At 43.0% G+C, this 23,497-nt stretch overlaps 1 protein-coding gene across 4 annotated transcripts in view; it reads right to left on the reverse strand.

Moving 5' to 3' along the window:
- Nucleotides 1-435: 435 nt before the first annotated feature.
- The window catches only part of ADARB1 (adenosine deaminase RNA specific B1), a 90,236-nt gene continuing 67,174 nt past the window's right edge, over nt 436-23,497 (reverse strand). For 3 of the 4 annotated variants that reach the window (XM_044302705.1, XM_044302704.1, XM_044302703.1), the window contains 9 exons: nt 16,088-16,162; nt 13,002-13,930; nt 10,053-10,167; nt 9,799-9,967; nt 8,289-8,437; nt 7,173-7,341; nt 6,688-6,869; nt 4,671-4,849; nt 436-4,345 (listed from right to left, as the gene is read on the reverse strand). In XM_044302705.1, coding sequence (XP_044158640.1) covers nt 4,169-4,345; nt 4,671-4,849; nt 6,688-6,869; nt 7,173-7,341; nt 8,289-8,437; nt 9,799-9,967; nt 10,053-10,167; nt 13,002-13,930; nt 16,088-16,162 — 2,144 coding nt within the window. In that variant the 3' untranslated portion in view covers nt 436-4,168. Of the gene's footprint in view, nt 4,346-4,670; nt 4,850-6,687; nt 6,870-7,172; nt 7,342-8,288; nt 8,438-9,798; nt 9,968-10,052; nt 10,168-13,001; nt 13,978-16,087; nt 16,163-23,497 lie in introns of those variants that run through there. The other variant, XM_044302706.1, reaches the window with a different exon arrangement.

Consider the following 23,497-nt stretch of genomic DNA (forward strand, 5'->3'; position numbering starts at 1 on the left):
AGAATAGGGGTTATAAAGAGTTCTCACTTTGAAGGACCCACTAAGTTCTTGCATTATACAGACTTCGGGTTGGGCGATATACCGGTGTTCAGTGGCTGCGCTGCTTCCCCCATACTGTAATGTCTTTTTGTGGCTGCGCTGCTGCCCCCATACTGTAATGTTGCCTTGTGGCTGCTGCCCCTGATACTGTAATGTCTCCTTGTGGCTGCTGCCCCGGCGAACACTGCAATACAGTGTGACAATTAATGTCTCCAAGTTGTGGCTGCCAAGCCAATGTCTCCTTGTGGCTCCTATTATCCACATAAAGTATAATGTCTCCTTGTGGCTGCCCTCATATGTCACCTTGTGGCCACCCATACAGTATAACGTCTCCTGCTGGCTGCCCCTATACAGTATAACGTCCCCTTGTGGCTGCTCCCATACAGTAGAACGTCCCCTTGCGGCTGCCCCATACAGTATAACGTCCCCTTGAGTTTTTTTATTTTCTTTTAAAACTGTCATTTATCGCGATAAATTTCTTATTATCGTCTGAATATTTTTGATATCGCCCAACCCTATACAGACTGCCCATTTATTTTACCAGAAGCTGGTTAACACTTTTCACATGGTAAGGATACAAGGTGGTTAAACACTTGCTGCAAAATTCCCTCGCATACTACTGTGGGGATCCTTATAGGACTCACTGCGGATAGCTTATAGGTGTCGTCTTTCTATTTTTTATTTGACAGCTTGTTTTCAGTGTAAACTGCGACAGGTCAATGCAGTGATCACTGTCTCCCAAAGAAAGCACAGAAAATAATTAAAGGGAACCTGGCACCATGAAAATGAAATCTAGCGCAGGAAGAGCGGAGCAGACTGATATATAATTTTATGGGAAAAGATTCATTATAACTTGTATTCTATATAGGGTTGTCACGATACCAAAATTTTGATTCAACACCACATTTTTACAGAACATGTGGCCCATAATAGAATGGTCTTATCTTTCGATCCCTTGTCCTATTCACCCTAATAGAGATCTATTAGAAAGAATTGGATTTTTACACTGTCCCTGTTGCCCTGCTTTGTGCACACAGCAGTAGGGAGCTTACCATGGCAGCCATGGATGGCTTCAGTAGCGTCCTGGCTGTCATGGTAACCGATCAGAGCCCTGCAATTTCACTGCTGGGGCTCCGATCGGATCTTGCCACTGCTACCAGTGAAATTTCTGAGGGAGGGGGGAGACCCTGTGGCCACCGCCACCAATGATTATAATACTGCCCACAGTCGCCGCTTACATTAGTATTAATAGGTTAATTATATTCATTGGTGGTACAGTAGCCACAGTCACTCCCTTCTCCTCAGTATTGGTGGCCAGCGGTAGCCGGGTCACAGAAAGGAGGGAGGGATTCACTCCTTTACTTTGCTGGCTAATAAGAACATGGTGCGCGCCGGGAGCAACGTGCAGCATGTTCTCTAAAAGATACTAGGCTGTGCAGTAGCGCAGCCTAGTATAGAAAAATAGCAAATGCCAGTACTGGATCGATCTGGGTATAAAAGTATCGATTGGGTATCGAAAGTTCGATACCCGCTGCAACCCTAATTCCATACATTTAAATTCCTGCTCTTTCTGGACCTTGAATTCAAGGGCATGGTCCTATCAGTGATCGACAGCATTCCTTCTATGACCGTACATACATACATGGCTGTCAATCACTGATGGACCACCTCCCTGGCTTCAAAGCCTGGATTGGAATGGGCTAGAATTTAATTGTATAAAATACAGGTTCTACTGAACTGTAGCTCAAACACCATGTTCAACGAGACCGGGTCCCTTTAAGCAATTCTCTATATTTCAAATGGTGTTAACCTTGTTTTACCCATTAAGACAGGGTGTAAAAAAAAATTTCATTGAGGATCACATCAGGTTTACAGTTGCCTTCAAAGGGATGGCTTCCAGAACTCAGGCATCAGACTCTGCAGTGCAGTCCTATGTAACACCACAGATAACAGTGATAACAGAGTACATATTTGATGTTAGGTGCAGACCTATGGAGCCAAAACTGTTCATATTATTGGGGGGCAGACTAGTGTACCTGTACTGATCTAGACAACGTCGACAGAATTATACAGGTCAGAGGACGCAAGGATGTCAACTAATCAGACGGAGGGCAGGCAGGCAGCTCCTGCACTTCACTCCCATCTTCCCTCTCAGGCCTCTGCTGACTGATGTTTTAAAAGGACAGCTGTTTGAAGGAGTCACACACTTGTGCAAGTCCTGCTTCCTCTTCAAAGTTTACCATCAGAAACTGGATAAAGAAATGAATAAAGCCAGTTGCGCACATGCCCAACCAGCTAATCTGTTCTTTTCAAGGGGCTCCAAGGGGTACAGGCTCCCCATCGTGTGGCTAGGAGATAACTTCCATAACTGGAATACCCATTTAAGAGGTTCCCTCATAAAGACCATGATTGGCTATATGAAAAATCAAAGAGGGAAGGTTAATTCACTAACCCTGTAGGATACAGAATGGAGAGTTGCTCTAGCAAACCAGGCCATTAATCGTAATGGACAATATGTGATGGCATTTGGTTACAGGAGCCAGCTTTTATTTATTTTTTAAAGAGATTGTCTTCATGAGAAAGGGAATGTGTCATCAGAAAATGATCCATTGTTTAAATCACATTTTTGTTTAACATACTTTTAAATAATTTTTTAATTTTCTACGCCAATATCGATATTTGAACTGAATTCCTGCAGTTTTTGCCCTGCCACTAAGTCTAATAATAGGCACCACTCCTTGGTATGTACAGATCACTTTACTGCAGTTATCTGCTTGTGTGTTATTCTAATCCTGCCTATAATGATATCATCTTTGTGTATAGATAAGACAGGGTCCACCATTCACATGAAAGGTCCAGAAGAGATACAGCTATATATTTAGCATACACTATCAGCCTGTCATTTTTGTATGAAACACCAGCTATTGAATGAAATGCTAGCTATTCTAATTAAAAAAATAAACTGGTCCCTACATGAGACTCCTTTGTTAAAGGATGTTGGTAAATGGTCTTTAATCAAATCTGTTTAGAACTCTAGATTTGTGGGTGGAAAATCCACAGTGAAATATACAACTACAGCAAAGAGGATTAACAAATCTCTGCCACGAGCGCATAAATTGACCTGCATTCATATATCTGCAGCACGTCAATTCTGCACCCTTTTGCGATATATAATGTGAGATCCATGATAAATATGCAGATTAGCATCAGAACTGTGGCGAAATCTGCCATCACCCATCATGCATGGACGTAACTTTGGAATTTGTCTATATGCATAGAAAAGTAATTTAAAACCTCTTATTAAATGCCAAGCAACGTATTTCTGCAAAACAATTGTGTGGTTTTATGTATATACTGTATTTTCAGCAAACAATTTAATTCTTTATAGGTCTCGGTTCACAATTACAGCCTAAAAGCAAGAAAGATACAAATGAGTTTCAATCCAGTTACCAACAGTACAATTCTGAATTCACAACATGGGTAAATGAGACACAAGTACAGAATAAAAGCTGCATAATAAAATCTTAGCCATACATACACAGATACCAATGACACGCATGTGTAGCAGCTGGTACTGAACCCTTTTAGTATAGAAGGGGTGCCGGTTCTTGATTTTTCAATCGGCAATATGTAAGCAAAGACAGGTTAATAAAAAAAAAATATATATATATAAAATTTCCAACATATTGCTGGTCACATTAGTGTCAACAGCAGGCAAAATTTCACAAAACGAAGCTCATGAAATACGCCACCTAAAAATACAGTGTAAAACCATGAACAAGAACATATCTGCAGTGAAATAAGAATCGCTTTCCACGTTCAAGTCAGCTGCCCATTGTATCGCACACTGGTGCTGTTGTAGGTATCTACAATTTACAGAGGTGAGAGATCCATCTACAGAAAATACATTTTACGTAAAATAAAAACTGAGGCAGGCGCTTACAAAAGATTGATTGCCTTTGGTCACTAAGGAATAAATAAAAACACAATTATTTCCAGATCCTATAAAACAATGTGTGGTTTGAGGATGATTGGCACGTCAGAGAATGGAGAAATTATGATGAGGTTTAGTGTCATATGCTCCTGCCTGACAAAGGAAAAACTAAAATCAATTGATTCGTTCAAGACTTTAAGCAGTGAGGGGAAACTGGTCTTGCTCTATAGGTTTTTTAACCCAGGCACCAAGTCCTGCCTTTTGAAAGGCTTTAAAGACGCATTCCTTCGCCGCCTGGTATTCTGTGGCAGATTGCTTTGTATCGTAGTATAGATTGGGCTTCCCAATTTTACATCTCAGGCTGGAGGAGAGCTGTCCAAAGAAAAACAAGCAGGGATTAGTAGGGATTGCACACAGCACTGAGTCTATGGTGACATTACGTCTTGTGATTTTAGACAGTTACAGTTCATTTAGAGCCATTTATATACTATAGGAAATAAATGTACATTATAGGAAATGTACATTATAGGAAATAAATGTACATTAAATACTTTAAAGCATAGTACACGGAGAATGAATAATAAAATCCCAATGGCAGCCACATTAAACTCTGTCAGCATGAAATGAGCCCAACAGCATTCCCTGAAGCAGTAGGATCTGTGCATTCAAGACAACACTGGAACGCCTGGAAACTCACCTTTGCATGAATACGCATCCATCGACTGTAGAGCACATGTTTACAGAGACGTGACGCACGACCCAATTCATCCTTGCCAGTTGTAGCATTGATCACTTCAAGGCTTGCGTCTCCTATTGTCCAGTTGATACTGAAACTAGGAGCCTTGCCCGGTTGGCGAGCTTCTGCATTACTAATTCCTGGCAAAAAGAGGCAAAGATTGGATGGTGCAGTATGGGCTAAGACAGTCACTTCAGACACCCTGTATTCACCAACATGCCTCTTCCAATACATGAAAGTACATCACTCCAAGCAGAGTCTTTCCTCTTGGTTGGAATTTTAGTTTGTTTTGTAGGTAAGGGTACTTTCACACTTGAGTTTTTATTTTCTGGCATGGAGTTCCGTCCTAGGGGCTCAATACTGGAAAATAACTGATCCGTTTTATCCTAATGCATTCTGAATGGAGAGCAATCTGTTCAGTATGCATTAGGTCTTAAAGAGGACCTTTCACTACAATAAAAAAAATCTAAACTAAGCATACATACATGTAGAGCGGCGCCCAGGGATTTCCCTGCACTTACTACTATCCCTGAGCGCCGCTCCGTTTTCCCGGTATAGGCTCCGTTATCTTCATATTTTCGGCTCAACTGGGTGGAGCCTGCCGGCGTCTTCTCCCAGGCTGGAGCGCTGGCCAATCGCAGCGCTCAGCTCATAGCTCATATGAAGAAACCGGAGCCTATACCGGGAGAACGGAGCGGCGCCCAGGGATAATAGTAAGTGCAGGGATCCCTGGGCGCCGCTCTACATGTCTGTATGCTTAGTTTAGATTTTTTATTGTAGTGAAAGGTCCTCTTTAAGTTCAGTCTTTTCGACTTTTCAGGACGGAGATAATACCGCAGCATGCTCTGGTTTTATCTCCGGCCCAAAAAACTGAATACATGCAGGAATGCCGGATCCGGCTTTTTGTTTCCATAGGAATGTATTAGTGCCGGAAAAAAATGTGAAAAAATAAATAAATAAATAAAATGCCGGATCTGTTTTTCCGGAAAAACTGATGCGGCATTTCAGTGCATTTGTAAGACGTATCAGGAGCCTGATCAGTCTTAAAATGCCATCAAGTTGGCATACGTTTTGCCGGGTTCCTCTGCCACAAGTGTGAAAGTACCCCAAGTAAAACCCTCGCAGGCAGGGTTCTCTCTCCTTCACCACGCACTGGCTTCAATAGTTGCCCAGGATCAGAATATTGATGCATAAATATACCCCAGCAGATCAGCTGCTTGAAAAGCGTATGTTCTTAAGGTTCAACCATCAACCATACTAATTATATCTAAACAAAGTAAGGCAGCATAGCAAAAATCATTATGGTGCTGTGTATACAGCTGAGCTGAACATGAGACCAACCACCATGAATAAACCATCATAAATAAAAAGACACTACTACTGAACATTTTGGGTGTGCTGCAGAATGAGATATAGATCTATATATATAATAATGCCGGATATATATATATATATATATATATATATATATATATATATATATATATATATATATAGAGATATATATATATATATATATATATATATATATATATATATATATATATATATACACACACACACTGCATATTATATCATATGCAGAGTATTGCAACCTTATCCTATTCACTTGAATAGGGCAAACCTGCACCGTTGCTACTAAGCAGATGCTATAGAGGTCGACAGATCGGTATAAAGCCACCTGGCCCCCCTCAAACAACTGATAGGTGGGGGTACCAATAGTCATAACTCAATCAGTTATGGCCTATCCAAAGGATAGGCTTATCAATATTCTGTTCCCAGAAGACCCCTTTTACAATGTTGATAATACCATCATATGAAACTAAAGCCTGAAACCTTTCCATTTTGCTAAAGCACACCTAAATATTAGTATCTATTGAATTTGAATGAAGTTCTTATTTTTTTTAAAGTACTTTAAATGTCCATATTCAAGAAGTCATACACAACATATTAAAGAACAGTAGTACATAGGACCTACCACTGAGTAAAGGCTTGTTTAGTGAATACAGTGGGGGAAAATCTTCTATATCAGATATTCTCTGGTACACGGCCCTGGAGAGATGATCGCCATGATAGAGGCTGCCCAAGATAATACTGGAGAAATAGATTGGCTCAACGAAGAGACTGAAGAGCGATCCCTGGATTCCCACAACGTTCCACCTGGATTGGAAGTTTGAAAAAAAGATGTGGTTATCTCACCACCGAACGAGAAATGTCACGCAAATATACAAGCAAAAGCAGTACAATTTAATATAAATATATATATATATATATATATTATTTTGACTGATATTGATCTGAAGATGACAGAAATTTCTGTATGTTGACATCATGGCTTCTGTTCAGAACTGAGCCATAATATCCGTGCTGGATCCATTCAGAAGTGACCCAGATAAATTTCAGAATAAAGGTGTGCAAAATAATTCAGTTAGAAGCTTTTAATCTGCACCCTCATCAACTTACCTGGCAATCTTATCGCTGCAAGACATGGTGAGCAATCTCTCTCCTTGCAAAACCCCATCCCATGTTTGGATAGTACTGCTTGACCGGACAGGAATAGTACCCTCTCCAGACTCTATCTTCGTACGAAGTTGTCCACGCGCCTTTCGGTTAGGATGGCGATCACCCTGATCTGTAAAGATACATACAAGACATGAAAGACAAAGAGGACACAACAGATAAATGGCTTTCCGTGACAGATGCACGTTTTCGTTAAATACCATAAAAGTGATTCAGTTTTATTCAATAATTCCAATAGAAGTCCTACTATACGTCTCAATGCTATAGAAGGCCTACAAAGAACTGGGTCAGCTGCGTAACAGCTGAGAAAAAGGATGAAGTCACTTAACATATTTACATTGTGCAATAGACAGAGCTGTACAATTACCAGTCATAGCAATAAAACTGGGATGAGAAATGCTCCCAAACCGATTATTTATTCAGCATCCCCATATATTAGAAGCCTTTAAAAGGGGTTGTGTCATCTCAGACAATGGGGGCATATCTCTAGGACAGTGGTCAGCAAGCTTCGGCTCTCCAGCTGTTGTGAAACTACAATTCCCAACATGCTCCATTCATTTCTATGGAAGTTATGAGAAGAGCAGAGCAAGTGTGCATGCTTTAAGCTATAGTTTCACAACACAGAGTGGTGAAGGTTGTCTACCCCCTGTGCTAGGATATGCCCCCATTGTGTGATGGGGGTCCAACTACTGGCACCCCTTCCGATCAGCTGTTTGAAGAGACCACGGCACTGTTGTGAGCGCCACAGCCTCCTCACAGCTTACCAAGCACAGTGACATCCTTTGGACAGCCACCGTGCTTGGTATTGCAGCCGAGACTGACCTGCACACTGTGTGCCCGATGAACGTGATGTCACTGCTCCAGGGAGAGGCAGCAGCACAGAGAGTGCCTTCTCAAACAGCTGATCAGTGGGGAAATTCTGTGCCCCCCCCCACAATCAGTTAATGATTGACTTATGTCTTAGAAGGATGTTCATTACAGCTCCGTATCAGCGGTCTAGAAAGACCTTAAGCCAAATGGGGACTATTTTAGTGCACTCTTTGACAACGATCGTAGTACCTTCTTGTCCAGCTTCATGCGGTGAGAAAATACGAGCATCTCCACATGGTGATGTACTGATGTACAGGTGGAACTGAACATTATCCTTCAGTCGAAAACCACCACGCTCACACTTCATAAATATGGATGTTTGCTGATCTTCTTTTGAGCTGAGTGAAGAGGAAGACATGGAAATGATAGCAGAATCTTTACTAGATCAAACACTCCATATACAGTGCTGTGAAATTTTTTCCTGTTAATATTTGCTACACTGAATACATATAGATGGTCACATACCATAGATATCCCTTTCTACACCTCCCCCCCCTCCCATACACAGGCATGCTTAGCCTAGTGTGATAATATTCTCAATAGGAGGTGGGGAATAAGCTGTTGCACATAAGATGGTTGGCCAGTTCTGCAAAATCGATGGGTTATCCTGCCGTTTATCTGATGTGCATGGCCTCCTTTAGGCTCTACTCACATTAAGGCTTCTGGCTTTAGAGAGGACACATCTATATTATGACCAGTTCTGATCAGAAGTAGGGATGAATAAACTTCAAGTTTTGAAGTTCGAGTTCAGGTATGTGCTCAATTGCGCTATGGATTCCGTTACCACGGACCATAACGCAATTCAATGACAGAATGCATAATGGACAGCCCTTAGAGGCATTCCGTCATAATAGGGCCAGCATAACAGATCCGTCCAGAGTCCTCTGCTGCATAACAGAAACGGGACAGATCCATTATGCAGGCCATAGACTTCTATTATGACGGAATGCCTCTAAAAGGCATTCCGTCATTGAATCTCGTTATGGCCTGTGGTAACTGAATCCATATAGCAATTCAGCATATACCCGAACTTCAAAACTTTAAGTTCGCGCATCCCTAATCAGAAGCAGATGCTGATTAATGTAAGAACTACAATGAATGTGCTGAACACTCATGTGAGACTTCAGGGCCAGGCGCGATTATGTTTTCACTGCCTGGCCCGTCTGTAACAGGTGGGGATGTGGCATAGCAGACAGGTAGTGAAGCCTCTGGGTGCAATGGCACCACCCTTGATGCACCTAGGATCTTTTCTACAGATTGCCAGCACATGTAGAAATACCAGAGATACCATCAGATTCAGAAGACAAGCACCGATCTACAGTGGCCGACCATTTCACCTTCTGGTAAGTAATAACAGATGCCCAGTAGGTACCCTGATACTAAAGACTACCTACAGAACTACTTTAGTCAAAAGGTCTACTTGACAACTTGTCACAGCCATCCTGCAATCCTACTAGGATCGGACTGGAAGTGCTAGAGACAAGTACCAATATGAGCTAGCAGCTCATGCAGTGAATGTGGGTGAGAAATTCTGTACTTGCTTTCCCCTTTATAAAAAAAAATAAAAAATACCCCAAAGTTTAGGCCCCAGTAACACATTTTATGTGCATTCAGAGAAACAAAATATGGTGCAAATTGGGTAAACTGCATATGCAGGATACCAGGATTACAATGAGAATGCTGCATTTTTTCTGCTCACCTTAGAAATAATTCAAGCTGTGTGTAGAGAAATCTAAGCAGTGACCTGCGAGCTACAATTTCAGCATGACAGTCATTTAGCGCCAAACCACGATCACTCATATACTCCCCATTGATGCATTTGGTTCCAGTGGAAACGCTGATAACCTGGGCGTCTTTCACATCTATTCCTAAGTATGAAAATTATCAGTATTGAGCAGATTCATTTCAAAAGACCATCAAAACTGGAAAAAACAGATAATATTTAAAAAGTACCTGTCGTCATGACAACTCCGGCTAGCACTTTTCTCCTTGCATGTGGGGAGGTAAAATTATCTGTTAGCTCGCTGAACTTCTCTATGACCAAACGTGCAACAGCATCAGCCAGCACCTGCAAAGATAGAAAGGAAAACGTTCTCACACCTGGCCCTGTCGACCTGAAAATGGCACGGCAGTTGCAGAGACTAAGTGTAACAGTAATGCCTACAGTGGTTGTCAGTCTGCAGGGCTTGTAGAAATCTTACATTCATATTTTCCAGATCCATTTTATTTATTGGCACATCTTTAAAAATATCTAGAGATGTTACTCCCGTTTTTACTGCAGCCCCTTACTGGAAATTATAAAAAATGCTGCGACTTTAAAAAAAAGGTATTTCTTAAATCTGACGTAAACCTACTCATCTAACAAACCAGGTCCACTTTCCCACCCTATTTTTTCAATAGCAGCGAGTGCTGCGTAAAATCACCAACAGCTGTAGATTGTTGTACATTATTTGTACATTTGTCTCCTCTGATTTCTGAAACGGAGACAAAAATCGTGCATTAAGAACTTTTGTCTCCGCTTCAAAAATCTTCCTCTGAGTGGAAACCTAAAGGACCCCACTATAGTCTATGGGGCCAGTGGGCTCTGTTCGGCTCAGCTATGTGCCAAATCCGTCCTTCCCGTTCTCCTGCTCCTATAACTGAGAAGGAGAATGGAAAGGCTGAACGCTGATGTGAACTCAGCCCAAGTAAAAAATGCCAGGATTAGAATATGCAAAATGCTTTACTATAGACTGTATACAAATATACAACGGAGCAGGAGAACAAAGTCTGAACGCCAATGTGAACTCAGCCATACGGAATGTCATCCGTTTTTTTTGCGGAACCGCAAAACACACACGGTCGTGTGCATGTAGCCTTAGGCATTTTTGGTGAAGTAGCAAAACACCTGCTTAAAGTACACAATAAAATAGCTGTGTAAGCAGGGGTCCTCTGGGAATGGTATAATCATGTTCTCAAGCAAGCCGTCCAAGAATGTGGAGATTTCAGGCTGCACAGCCTGACAGCATCTCATGTACAATCGCTCCATTACTAGCTATTGCGGAACAGGAACTCTACTATAGATGGTAATGATACAATCCTCTACATGATATTGTGTCGGGTTGAGCAGTCTGACAAGAACGGGAAGCAGGATAGCATCCTCCCCATTCCGGTCAGGCTCCACTGCCATGAATAAATCACAGCAAAAGGTGCACCACAATGATATGCAACTGACAATACTTTATTTCAGTGATTTTCTTTATATGGAATGTGCCATTGTGCAATGCTGGTGACATTCTAGTGCAGCTGGTATCCTGTGTCACATGGCCTGTTATAGGTGGGGCTCGCAGCCCTATTCCTTCTCCCAATGCATGATTGATCTCACTATGGAGGTATGTGGGAGCTTGGCTGCGAGTTAGATTTATCACCCTTCAGACAGTGTTCACACACCATAGGTGGTCTAGTGGTAGGACCCATGCCACACTGAGATATCCTTGACGGTGGTGCAAAATAGCTCTGTTGTGTTCCTGACAGGAATACATTGGCTAAAGTTTTTAACATCAGCATGAGGGATTAGCCAGTGTAGTCAGTTGCACATCATTGTGGTGCACCTTTTGCAATGATTTATGTATTTGTATATTTGCATCCACACACTACTTCATCTTGTGTAGGATGCCTTTGTGGTGCATGTGGTCCGCTGCCGACATCCTCCATTGTATGCATTTTTTGCTGGGGATTGCCGCTAGCAACGGATCACATGCAGAGGAATTGCTCCCCCGGTTATAAAACACACTACAGTGTTTGGGGGTTTTGAGCATTTCCTCCCTTTTAGGCCACTTTATATTAGTGATTTTTTTCCACTGCCATGAAGGCATATCGCACACAGGATCACATCATTACCATCTACTGTCAAAAGATAGTAGAGGAGTGATCGTACATGAGATCTGCCGCCCGGCTGTGCAGCCTGACAGCAAATCTCTGCCGTGTGAAGTGAATGCAGTGTAGACAGGATCCACACCCCATAAACAGCTGTACCAGTGGAGGCAAGCCGTCCTAGTCACATTCTAGGATGGGATGCTAGAGGCCATGTTTATAACAAAGAGCACAGCCTCTGCTATTAACTTGATGTGTGAAGAAAGCCTCAGGGACACACACAGTTGAAGTCATTATAGATTTGTCACAATTTTCATTACAGTATGACAGGATAGGCCTTAAAATTAAAAAGGTTGTTGAGAGAGAAACTGCCATTTTTTTTGTTCTCAGTATAGGTCTTTTTTATCATACATTTATGTAAATTATTAAACGGGGTCTTTCACCTGGATTTAGCCATACATGAGTAGTACTGCAGATAAGATGTCCAATTTGCTCATTTTTATTCTCATACTGTAAGCTCGACCACCTTCCACCCCATTCCCTTGCACCTTTGGAGCCCATTCACACAGCACAACTTTCTGTCGGAATTGTATCACAGACACGTAGTGTTTGCCTCCCACTGTTTTTAAGATGAGGCAGGGTTGCACTTCTCCGGCTGGTGGTTTAAAGCCAAAATCATGCCAAAAAAAGGTCATGACCCTTCAAGCAACAACGGTGGTCCCCTCATTCCCCTCCCCTCCCCCCCCCCCCCATTCCACAGAGCCAGTCCATAAGAGGCTTCATGGCATCCACTTTATGCGGTGTATTTTAACCGCGTCAAAATCTGCCCTACTGGATTGCATTAACAGGACAAAGAAGCTCGCTCTCCGGAGGTCTCCTCTGTTGAGAGAAGAAATATTAGCAATCTTATGTGCAGTACTACTCATCAAGTACTACAGATAGGGATACTAAATGGGTAAATCCGGCTGACAAGACTCATTTTAGGATAATACCTAGCTAACAAATCACAAAATTTAAAAATGAATAATGTCATCTGCTTGAGCCCCTTACCTGAGGTAAGTGCAACTGTAGGCCCTCACTGGGAACAGGCTGTTGTGAAGGAGTCTGGTCCAGCTGCATGTTAAACAGTGATGCCAAAGCTGCCTGAGCTGCTCGGGCCTTAGCAAGCTTCTTGTTTCTACCAGACCCCTCAAATGTCTGGTTGTCCACGGTGACCGACATGACAAAATTCTTAGCGTGGCTTTCTCCACTCTCTGACACAAAGTCATACTTCAGCCCTGGTCGCAGCTCATTTAAGATCATTACGGGGTTTTTCCCACTTGAAGGTGGAAAAAATGAAGGGGTTGGAAGTGGGGACTGGATTAGATTGCAAGATGCAGCCAATGCCATGCTATAGTCACTCGCCAAATTAAAGGGTTCATTCCCATTGGAGCCTAAGAAAAATGCATGATCGGCCTGCTCAGGTTTTTCAAATCCATTGAAAAGTGTGTCTGGGAAGTCGGCTTGGTCAGAAGTAAAGTCAGTGTTCATAGACTGGGTTCTCCCCATAGCCATGTGAGCTTCTGATGCATTGGGGAACTGCACAAAGGACCGCAATGCTTTTTCAGCTGCGTGAAGCTTGGCCTTCTTCTTTGTTGGCCCTGAGCCTTCAAAAGCTTGCCCATTAACCTCGACGGTCATAATAAAGACTGGTGCATGAACTGGTCCAGACTGGGAAACAAGTTTATATTGCAATCCTGGCTTTATTTCATTCAGCTGCATGAGAGCGTTCTTTGGCAAGACGGGCCCGGGTGTTTTCTTCCTCTTCTTTGGACGAAACTTGGAATGGCCATTATTACCTTCCTCCAATGGTCGTTTCCTGCTGCTCCCCTCACCCCCATTGGATAGCTGAGCCCCCTCCCCGGTACTCTGGCCATTCCCATCCTTTCTTGACACTCCGTCCATGTTACGATTTTCTTTAACGTCAGTGCTGCTTGAACCTGTGGTGCCCAGAAAGAGTAACTTACAACGCCTTCGTTGCAGGATCTTGTAAATGCAAAATTTATAGATTCCTTTATCTATCTTTGTCACTGGTTCAGTGATGTGTGGTCACGGAATATAGGTTTTACGTTGTATTGTAATGGCAAAAGGCTACTTGCCATTTATATGACATCATCGACCTAAATTGTAATACATACTAAATCATAACATAAATCATTGTTTGGTCAATTCATCTCGGCTATGTAAAATTTAATACACTTAATAAATGCAAAGTAAGCATAAAACTTAAAATATAACTGCACCCTCTTAATGAATGCTGGCAATTTCCATAGAAGCATGGGTGCCAGGCGAAAGTAAGAGCCAAAAAGAAATTAAGGTTTATCTAGAAAAAGAATGAAAACGGATTTAAGACTTAAATTTTAATGTCAAAAACCAATCCAAATGTTAAGTGCAAATGTTTTGGTATTTGACGCGATTGTTTATTCTCAATCTTTGAGTCAAGCTAACATTATTTCTATCTAACGTTCTCCTTATGGATTGGAAACATCTCACTTTTGATAACATAGTCCCAGGTGGTACTGAATCTTGGAACGTGAACGCTAAGCAAACACACACCACTTTACCCAGCTAACAAAGGATGGAATGGTTGCTAAATTTTCATTTATAACATCCTCCAGCAAAAGCTCGATAGGTTACTCCTTTCGGCGCTCAACAGACCAAGAGGGAAAGAACAATTTGAAAAGAATAAAAAGTAAGCATTGTTCATAGGATCATATTTTCACAAGTGACCATATTTACTATAATAAAAGATGTTAAAATGTGAGACAGAAGAGAAAGACACGAGTAATATACTACTAAGGCTATGTTCGGAAAGTGGGTTTTGACATTGCCAAAATCCACCTCTGTTTCTGGCACAATTTCGATGCTGCAGACCTGTTGTGGAGCTCAAGTAAGAACAGACACCACCATGGCTTCCAGAGGAGTCTGTCCGGACACAGTGGATTTTGACAGGTCCTTTCTTGTCGTGATCGTGTCTTTAAACTGCCGGCAGCATTAATGGCAGTACTGCCCCCCCCCCCCCCCTCACAAGTGGATATCCACACAGATGTTACTGTCCCTTTAGTGTAGAATCCATACCAAAAGGCACTGTGTGAAAAGGGCCTAAGGCTGGTAATATATATCATATTAAAATCAGTTCAGCTTATCGTTTTAATGTGTATGGAGACCACACAAGTCTCCAACACCAGGTGTCGGGAATGCTGCATTTCAACATTATTATTTTGTTCTCTCCAAAGAGAAGCTGCCACTAGAAGTGTCGGTCAGTTGCTTACTGCCCCATCTCCACTGAAAGCACATGCACGATTTGCCGAGTGTGCATGTGTATGGGATAGGAGGTCGAGAAGAATGGATTTTAGCCAAACGAGCATTTGGTGGAAAGCTATAGGAAGTGCATAGTCAGCTTTAGGCTCCATTCACACGTCCGTGATGTGCAAGCTGCGGACAAGAAAAAACACACTGTGCTGTCCACATCCATTCTGTACCCATAGAGAATGAATGGGTCCGCACCGTTCCGCAAAATTGCGGAACGGATGCGGACCCATGAATGGAGCCTTAGGGTATGTTCATCCTTAGTACCCATTCACACATCCGCAATTTCGCTCCGCATTTTGCGAAATGGAATTGCGGACCCATTCATTTCTATGGGGTCGTACGATGTGCGGCCTGGCTCCGGAAATGCGGACCCGCACTTCCGGGTGAGCATATCTATTCACGAAAAAAATAGAATATGTCCTATTCTTGTCCGCAATTGCGGACAAGAATAAGCATATTCCATTAGGGCCGGCGATGTGCGGTCCACAAAACGCGGAACGGACATTGCCGTGTCCGTGTTTTGCGGCTCCATGGATCCGCAAAACACACTACGGACGTGTGAATGGAACCTTAGAGTGTCCCTAAGATGACAGGCTGAAACCTAAGACTATACTGGTGTAAATGTAAACAGGGGTACATCAAAGAAGGTGGAGGAACTAACAAAATCTCCCTTCATGGAAATTAAATAAGGAGAAGCCTTAAATGCACGCCGTTAGGAGACCATTTAAGGCTTCATTTACCAAAATGAAGCTGTTCTCTAAAACCCATTATCTACTACATCTTACTCATATTTTCTTCTTCATCCACATCCATTGTGAAATACTTTCGTTGCCTCCTGGACTGGTGAAAACCACTTTGCTCTGCAATGGAAATTAAAAAGTAATTGTAAAGTTAATTTTAATATATATATATATTGAAAAAAATGTATATCCAAAACCATATTGCAATACTGTTCACTATAATGTATACATGCTATAAAGCAACCAAAGGTGCTTTTCATAGGAATTTTATACCTTTAAATACTAAACTAATGTCTACTGCAACCAAGTGCTGTACATGTATGCCACGTGGTGCTCTGTTTTAATTTGGAGCGCTGTACGTGTACATCATGTGGTGCTGGGTTTTAATCCAGAGCGCTGTACATCTAACGCCACTTGGTGCTAAGCTTTAATCTGGAAAGACATAACAGGAGCAGGTCTGGTCCCCCACAGTGACAGCTGGGTACCTAGAAGACAAAACTTTTGACAACGCTTCTGCCTTCTCTCTTCTGTACATAATGCTCCATGAAATGAGCGCTATGCAGTAAATAGAAGAAGCGGCTTTGCTGGACCCAGTCATTGCGCGATTGCCATATGCCTCAGGTAGAGTAGTGCTGCAGGGTCTTAACAGACCCTGATCACTTCTGCCTTTGTATAAATCCCCCAAAAGGGAGTGTTGTCCTCTGAAGAACAAAAAGAAAAAATGAAGAAAAAAAAAGGGTCATTGTCCCTCAAAAGGTCTTATGACCTCTTGGGGGTTATATGTGATATATTTTATATATACACACACATACTGATAATACAAAAATTGTGTGTCAGTTTGCATATTTAAAGGGTTTCTACCATCCGATTTTGTGATATGTAGCTGACTGACACTAGTGATGTGCTAGTGTCAGCAGTACATAAGTGGATTTTTTTTTACTTCTGTTCAGCTAAAAAACATACTTTTATCAATATGCTAATGAGCCTCTAGGTGGGTGTCGATTCAGCACCTAGAGGCTCCGTCTACTGACCATTTATGCCGCCCATGTTGACCGTTAACGCACCCCGCTTCTCTTGACTGAAGTCCGATTTCCCTGCATCTCAGTCTAGTGTCAGTCAGCTACATATCACAAAATCTGATGGTAGAAACCCTTTAAAAGGGACACTGACAGGCCCAATAAGCATAATTATCTATATCTATGCATGCACAGGTCTTTTATTGTGTATTAAAAACATATAAGTCTAACCCCTGTCCACCTTATGAACACTGCAAACTGATGTTTTATAACCTGATGTAATTGGTCTTCTTTCTGCCCAAGGGGTGGCGTTTCAGCTTCACTTCTGCCCAGCCAGCCGCACCCCAACTGCCGTATTGAAGCGCCGCCCAGCTGATCAATATTCACTTCGCTGGGCGGCTTCTGTTATCCCCGGCATTCCGAGATCCTGTGCATGCGCCCGGCACCCTCACTCGCCGGGATTACATCACGCCTGTGTCCCCTATTGAGGCCGATGACAGTAACTTCGTTTCGGCATGCGCGGGATCTCCGAATTTCAGGGACAGGAAAATACCGCCCAGCGAAATGAATTCTAAGGAGATGGGCGTGGCTAAGGATCCAGCAGTTGGGGCACAGCTGGGCACAAATGCTGCGCAAAAAGAATGCCCCTTGGGCATAAAGGACAGTTGATTGACAGGCAATTATAAAGATTATTTTTCACCGTTTACAATGCGCACAGGGATAATACTTATATGAATTGGAAACTTATTACAAGACCTAGGAGGGCATATAAAGATCTAAATTATACTCAGAAGGCCTGACAGTGTCCCTTTAAGGGGAACCTGTCATCAACTTTATGCTCACCTCACTGAGGGCAGCATACATTTGTGACAGAAATGCTGATTTCAGCGGTGTGTCACTTATGAGCTAAAAATAAGTGGTTGCTGAGAACCATCATCATAACCAATGCAGAACATGTCTGGAAAAAGAGTCAAATCTACCTGAGAAGAGTCCTGGTTATTCCTAATCTCCTGCTCTCACCCATCTGCTGATGATTGGCAGTTCTCTCCTAGAGAGAAAGGGAGAAAACTAGGTAGAAGACTGTCAGTCATCAGCAGGAGGGCAGGAGAGCAGGAATTTATGAATAACCAGGACTCTTCTCAGGTGGCATGACTTTTCCAGGCCCAGTCTGTAATGATTGTGATGTTGGTTCTCCGCAATCACTTAATTTTAACTTGTGACAGACCGCTGAAATCAACTCGCCTGTCTCTACTTTATTTTGCCGTTAGTATGGGCAGCACAAAGGTTCCCTTTAAAACAAACAGCTAGAGACTGAAAACAAAATGACTGTTTTAAATTGAGCAGTTTTCCGTAAATAAAACAAAAATTATTTAAAGAGCATCTTAATACAAAGCCATAGAAGTCACATAAACATCACTTATTTTTTCAACAGTCCAACAAATAAAGTTAGGTGAACTTGAACAAACGTGCAAATATTTTTTTTATGTTAGTAATTCATCCTAAAAACCTTTTTGAAATCCTTGCCACTAGGGGTCTCCCTTCTAGCTATTTTGCAGTTGACTCACTGAATTGTGCATTCACACATCAGTGTTTAGCATGGAAGCATGCTCTATTTTGTCTGTTTACAGCTCCATCCCTCCCCTTATAATTTATGGGTCTGTGAAAAACACAGATGCCATCAGTGTTTCAAGAGTTGCTCTGAAAATTTACTTTCAGCTGTGCATCGTCCGTGGAACACGGATGACACAGAGCAAAAAAAACGGACACACAGATTCTTCGTGGAAATCTTCACGGGTGAACCACTGTCCATCTTATTACCGGTTTCATCATGGACACAGACATGTAAACAGGAAGCATATCCTTAGCAGCAAGACAGAATGAAGTGTGTGTGTGAGGGGGGGGGGGGGGGCTTTCTTCATAGGCTCGCTCCTGAGCACAGATTCTGCTTATGTGCAGGGCCCCTCCCCCATCAAGAGCTTAGTGCTTGAAAGCTGCCAACCCCTAAGCATCTCAGACTGCTGATTTGCAAGGACTTCCCCATGTGCCCTCTACGAATCAATGAAAGTCCACTTCTTATCCCTGTGATAATGGAATTCTTTCATAAGCTGAGCCTGTTAAATCAGTGGTTTTAGTTTCTTTGAGTGACATTGCTCTTGGCATAGACTTTGTAGGGGCATATTTGTTTAATGATTGCATGGATACTCATTTTGGGCTAAAAATAAATGTTTTCAATTGGTCTTTATTAAAAACTTTTAGCAGTTTTTGTCATAAGGTGTTAACTCTTATGCCTCTTTCACACAGACGCTGCGGGAAAATGTGCGGGTGCGTTGCAGGAACACGCATTGTAATACGTTTTGCACGCGCGTGAGAAAAATCGCGCATGTTTGGTACCCAAACTTCTTCACAGAAGTTCGGGCTTGGGATCGGTGTTCTGTAGATTGTATTATGGTTATTTTCACGCACGGTTGCTAGGAGACGATCAGGATGGAGACCCGATCATTATTTTCCCTTATAACATGGTTATAAGGGAAAATAATAGCATTCTGAATACAGAATGCATAGTACCATAGTGCTGGAGGGGTTAAAAAATAAAATAAAAAATAATTTAACTCACCTTAGTCCACTTGAAGCCGGCATCTCCTGTCTTCATCTTAGCTGTGTGGAGGAACAGGACCTGTGGTGACGTCACTCCGGTCATCACATGATCTTTTACCATGGTGATGGATCATGTGATGACAGGAGTGATGTCACCACAGGTCCTGTTCCTCCACACAGCACAGAAGACAGACAGAAGAGATGCCGGCTGCGCGATCAAGTGGATTAAGGAGAGTTAAATTATTATTATTTTTTAACCCCTCCAGCCCTATTGTACTATGCATTCTGTATTCAGAATGCTATTTTCCCTTATAACCATGTTATAAGGGAAAATAATAATGATCGGGTCTCCATCCCGATCGTCTCCTAGCAACCATGTGTGAAAATCGCACTGCATCCGCACTTGCTTGCAATTTTCACGCAACCCCATTTCTATGGGGCCTGCGTTACGTGAAAAACGCACAAAATAGAGCATGCTGCGATTTTCACGCAACGCAAAAGTGATGCGTGAAAATCGCTGCTCATGTGAACAGCCCCATAGAAATAAATGGGTTGGTATTCGGTGCGGGTGCAATGCGTTCAACTCACGCATCGCATCAGCGCGGAATACTCGCCCGTGTGAAAGGGGCCTTAGAAAATGAGCTTCTCACAGCTAGGCTATCTTCAGGCTATGTATAACCCTCATCTTTGAACTAACCGCTCATGAACACTTAGGGCTCTTTCACACGAGCGGGTGCTGTGCGTGGAATCCGCTGTGTGAATGACAGCCACGCGCCGTTCCGGACAGCAGAGACACTGAGAATTAACATGATTGATAATGCGCTGTGCCTCTGATCTTTTTACTACAAAATCACAGTGACAACTTTGTCTCACTGTGATTTTGTAGTAAAAAGATCACAGAGAGGCATGGAGCATTATAAATCATGTTAATGCTCCGTGTCTCTGCTGTCCGGAACAGGACTTGGCTCTCTTTCACGCAGTGGATTCCACGCACGGGACCCGCTCGTGTGAAAGAGCCATTAGGCTACATTCACATCTCCATTTAGGAGATCCAGACGCACGCAACAGTTTTTGTGTGGCCGAAATCTGGCATTTATGCTGGAAAATCGGCTTGATCACCACCGGGTCCCATTGCACTGGTGGAACAAAGATGTGAACGAGGCCTTATTTAACCCATATAACTTAACAGTAAATAAGAATAGAGGTATCATGAAATCGTATGATCAGAGAGGAGGGGCCCTCAGCTACCTGACGAGAAACTGTATAAGCAGAGCCTGGTACTGGAGAATATCAACACTGTACAGGGGCTGAGGATAGGTCATCAATATTAAAAGCCTGGACAACCCCTTTAAGGCCTAGGCATTACAAGGTTAAAAATGCTAAATTAAACCTCCAAACCAAAATCTCTCATAAACCTTACTCAATCTCAAAATGTGGGTTTGTACATTTACTGTTATTTATCTAACAAACTGGATGATTGAAATCAGTGTGGGCAGTCCTGTGCTTTACAGATAAGGCATTAGTTACCATTTCAATAGTTAACGCCAAATCACAAAAGACATTTCAACTTATTGAGCATAGAAGCTTGCTTAAGAATTCATTTAGCAAGTAACAAGCTTGGATGAAAGACATGAACCGGCTGCCATTATATCCAGTTAGAAGAAATTCCCGCCTTATAAACAAGAAATACAATTTTGCTCTGTATCAGCACCAGGCAAGTATTTTTATGCATCTTTAAATTAGAAAAATAAACTAATTTCAAATTAAAATTACATTTTTGAGAACTGTTGTAAAATACAGTGGTTAATACAGTAACAATATTAAAGGGGCTTTCCGAGATTTTGATTCTGATCTATCCTCAGGATAGGTCATCAGTATCTGATCGGTGGGGGTCTGACACACAGGACCTCCGCTGATCAGCTATTTGAGAGGGCGCCGATGCTCTTGTGAGCGCCACGGCCTTCTCGCAGCTTAACAAGCACAGTGCAGTACATTGTATAGAGGCTGTACTTTGTATCGGGCTCAGCCCCATTGAAGTGAATAGGGCTGAGCGCGACGCCATACAATGAACGGCACTGTGCTTGGTGAGCTGCGAGAAGCCCCCACAATGGTTTCACCATACAATGGTCATCATGCAACCAATTAATACTGTAACTTGAGGGACCAATGTATATTAGAAATCTGTCTTAGGGATCAGAAATCGCTAGCAAAGCTGGTGAATTCTGAACCAAAAAAAATAAGAAATTAATAGAAATCAAGTTCCCTCTTAGGGTACTTTCACACTTGCGGCAGAGGATTCCGGCAGGCAGTCCGGATGCAAACTGATGCATTCAAATGCATTGAAATACCGGATCCGTCTGTCCGGTGTCATCAGGAATTTTTATTTTTTCACAGATTTAAAAGGTCTGCGCATGCGCGGACCGGAAGAACAGATCTGTCAATGCGGCAATTTTAATGCCGTATCTGGCACTAATACATTTCAATGGAAATTAATGCCGGATCCGGCTTTCCGGCAAGTGTTCCGGCCAAAAAAAAACATAAGGACTAAACTGATGCATCCTGAACAGAATGCTCTCCATTCAGAATGCATTAGGACAGGGATGCTCAACCTGCAGCCCTCCAGCTGTTGTAAAACTACAACTCCCACGATTCTCTTCTCTAGGATGATAGCTGTAGGCCGTCAGGGAATGATGGGAGTTGTAGTTTTCCAACAGCTGGAGGGCCGCAGGTTGAGCATGCCTGCATTAGGATAAAACTGATAATTTTTTTTCCGGTATTGAGCCCCTGTGACGAAACAACATCGGAAAAGAAAAACGCTAGCGTGAAAGTACCCTTACCCAAGTGCCCTAATCGCTGGTGTTTTATTTGCAAGGTACAGTCATTTGGTTTGGACATTGCAACATTCTATACAATTAATTCACTGAAGATCCATCATCACTTGAGTAATATTAGAGATAGTGTGCGATATAAAAGAAAACGCAGTCTACGCAGTGCTGACACACAACCAATTTTCGCCACATTCGTATTGTGATTAGGGTTGTTGCGGGTATCGAAATTTCGATACCCAATCGATACTTTTGTCCCGGTATCGATACGATACCGGGATTTCCGTTTTTTCGATACTGGGCTGCGCTTCTGCGCAGCCTAGTATCTCTGAACATGAGCGCGCTGCTATCGGCGCGCTCATGTTCTCTCAGCAGCACGGGGAGAAGGAAGCTGTCCTCCCTCCCCCCTGTGCTGCTGCCACCAATGAGAAGAGAGGGGGGGGGAGGGGCGAGTGCACTGCGCCACCAATGAGGATAGAGGGGCGGAGGAGGGGCGGGCGCTCTGCGCTACCAAATAGGACTATTCCCATTTCCCACAGAGCGGCGCCCAGCGATGCCCCAGCACTCACCATTAGTCCTGGGCGCCGCTCCGTTCGCCCGCAGTGCCCCATTATTGTCTCCTCTCCTGCTCCTCATTACTATCGGAGCGATGGGAGGAGACATCAGCTTCACTAGTGGGCGTTCCTTCTCCCTGCGCTGCGATTGGACAGCGCTACAGCCAGGAAGAAGGAACGCCCACTATTGAAGCTGATGTCTCCTCCCATCGCTCCGATAGTAATCAGCAGCATGTGGAGCAGGAGAGGAGACAGTAATGGAGCACTGCAGGCGAACGGAGCGGCGCCCAGGACTAATGGTGAGTGCTGGGACATCGCTGGGCGCCGCTCTGTATGGCCTGATAGTGAAAGTCAGTCTAACACAGTACAGGAGGCGGGTGCCGGCAGCAGAATCGCATTGCCGGCACCCTGCCCCTGACAGGGAGCTGCGATCAGAGGCAGTTAACCCCTCAGGTGCGGCACCTA

The sequence above is a fragment of the Bufo gargarizans genome, chromosome 8 (genome assembly GCF_014858855.1).
Source record: "Bufo gargarizans isolate SCDJY-AF-19 chromosome 8, ASM1485885v1, whole genome shotgun sequence".
Classification (NCBI taxonomy): domain Eukaryota; kingdom Metazoa; phylum Chordata; class Amphibia; order Anura; family Bufonidae; genus Bufo; species Bufo gargarizans.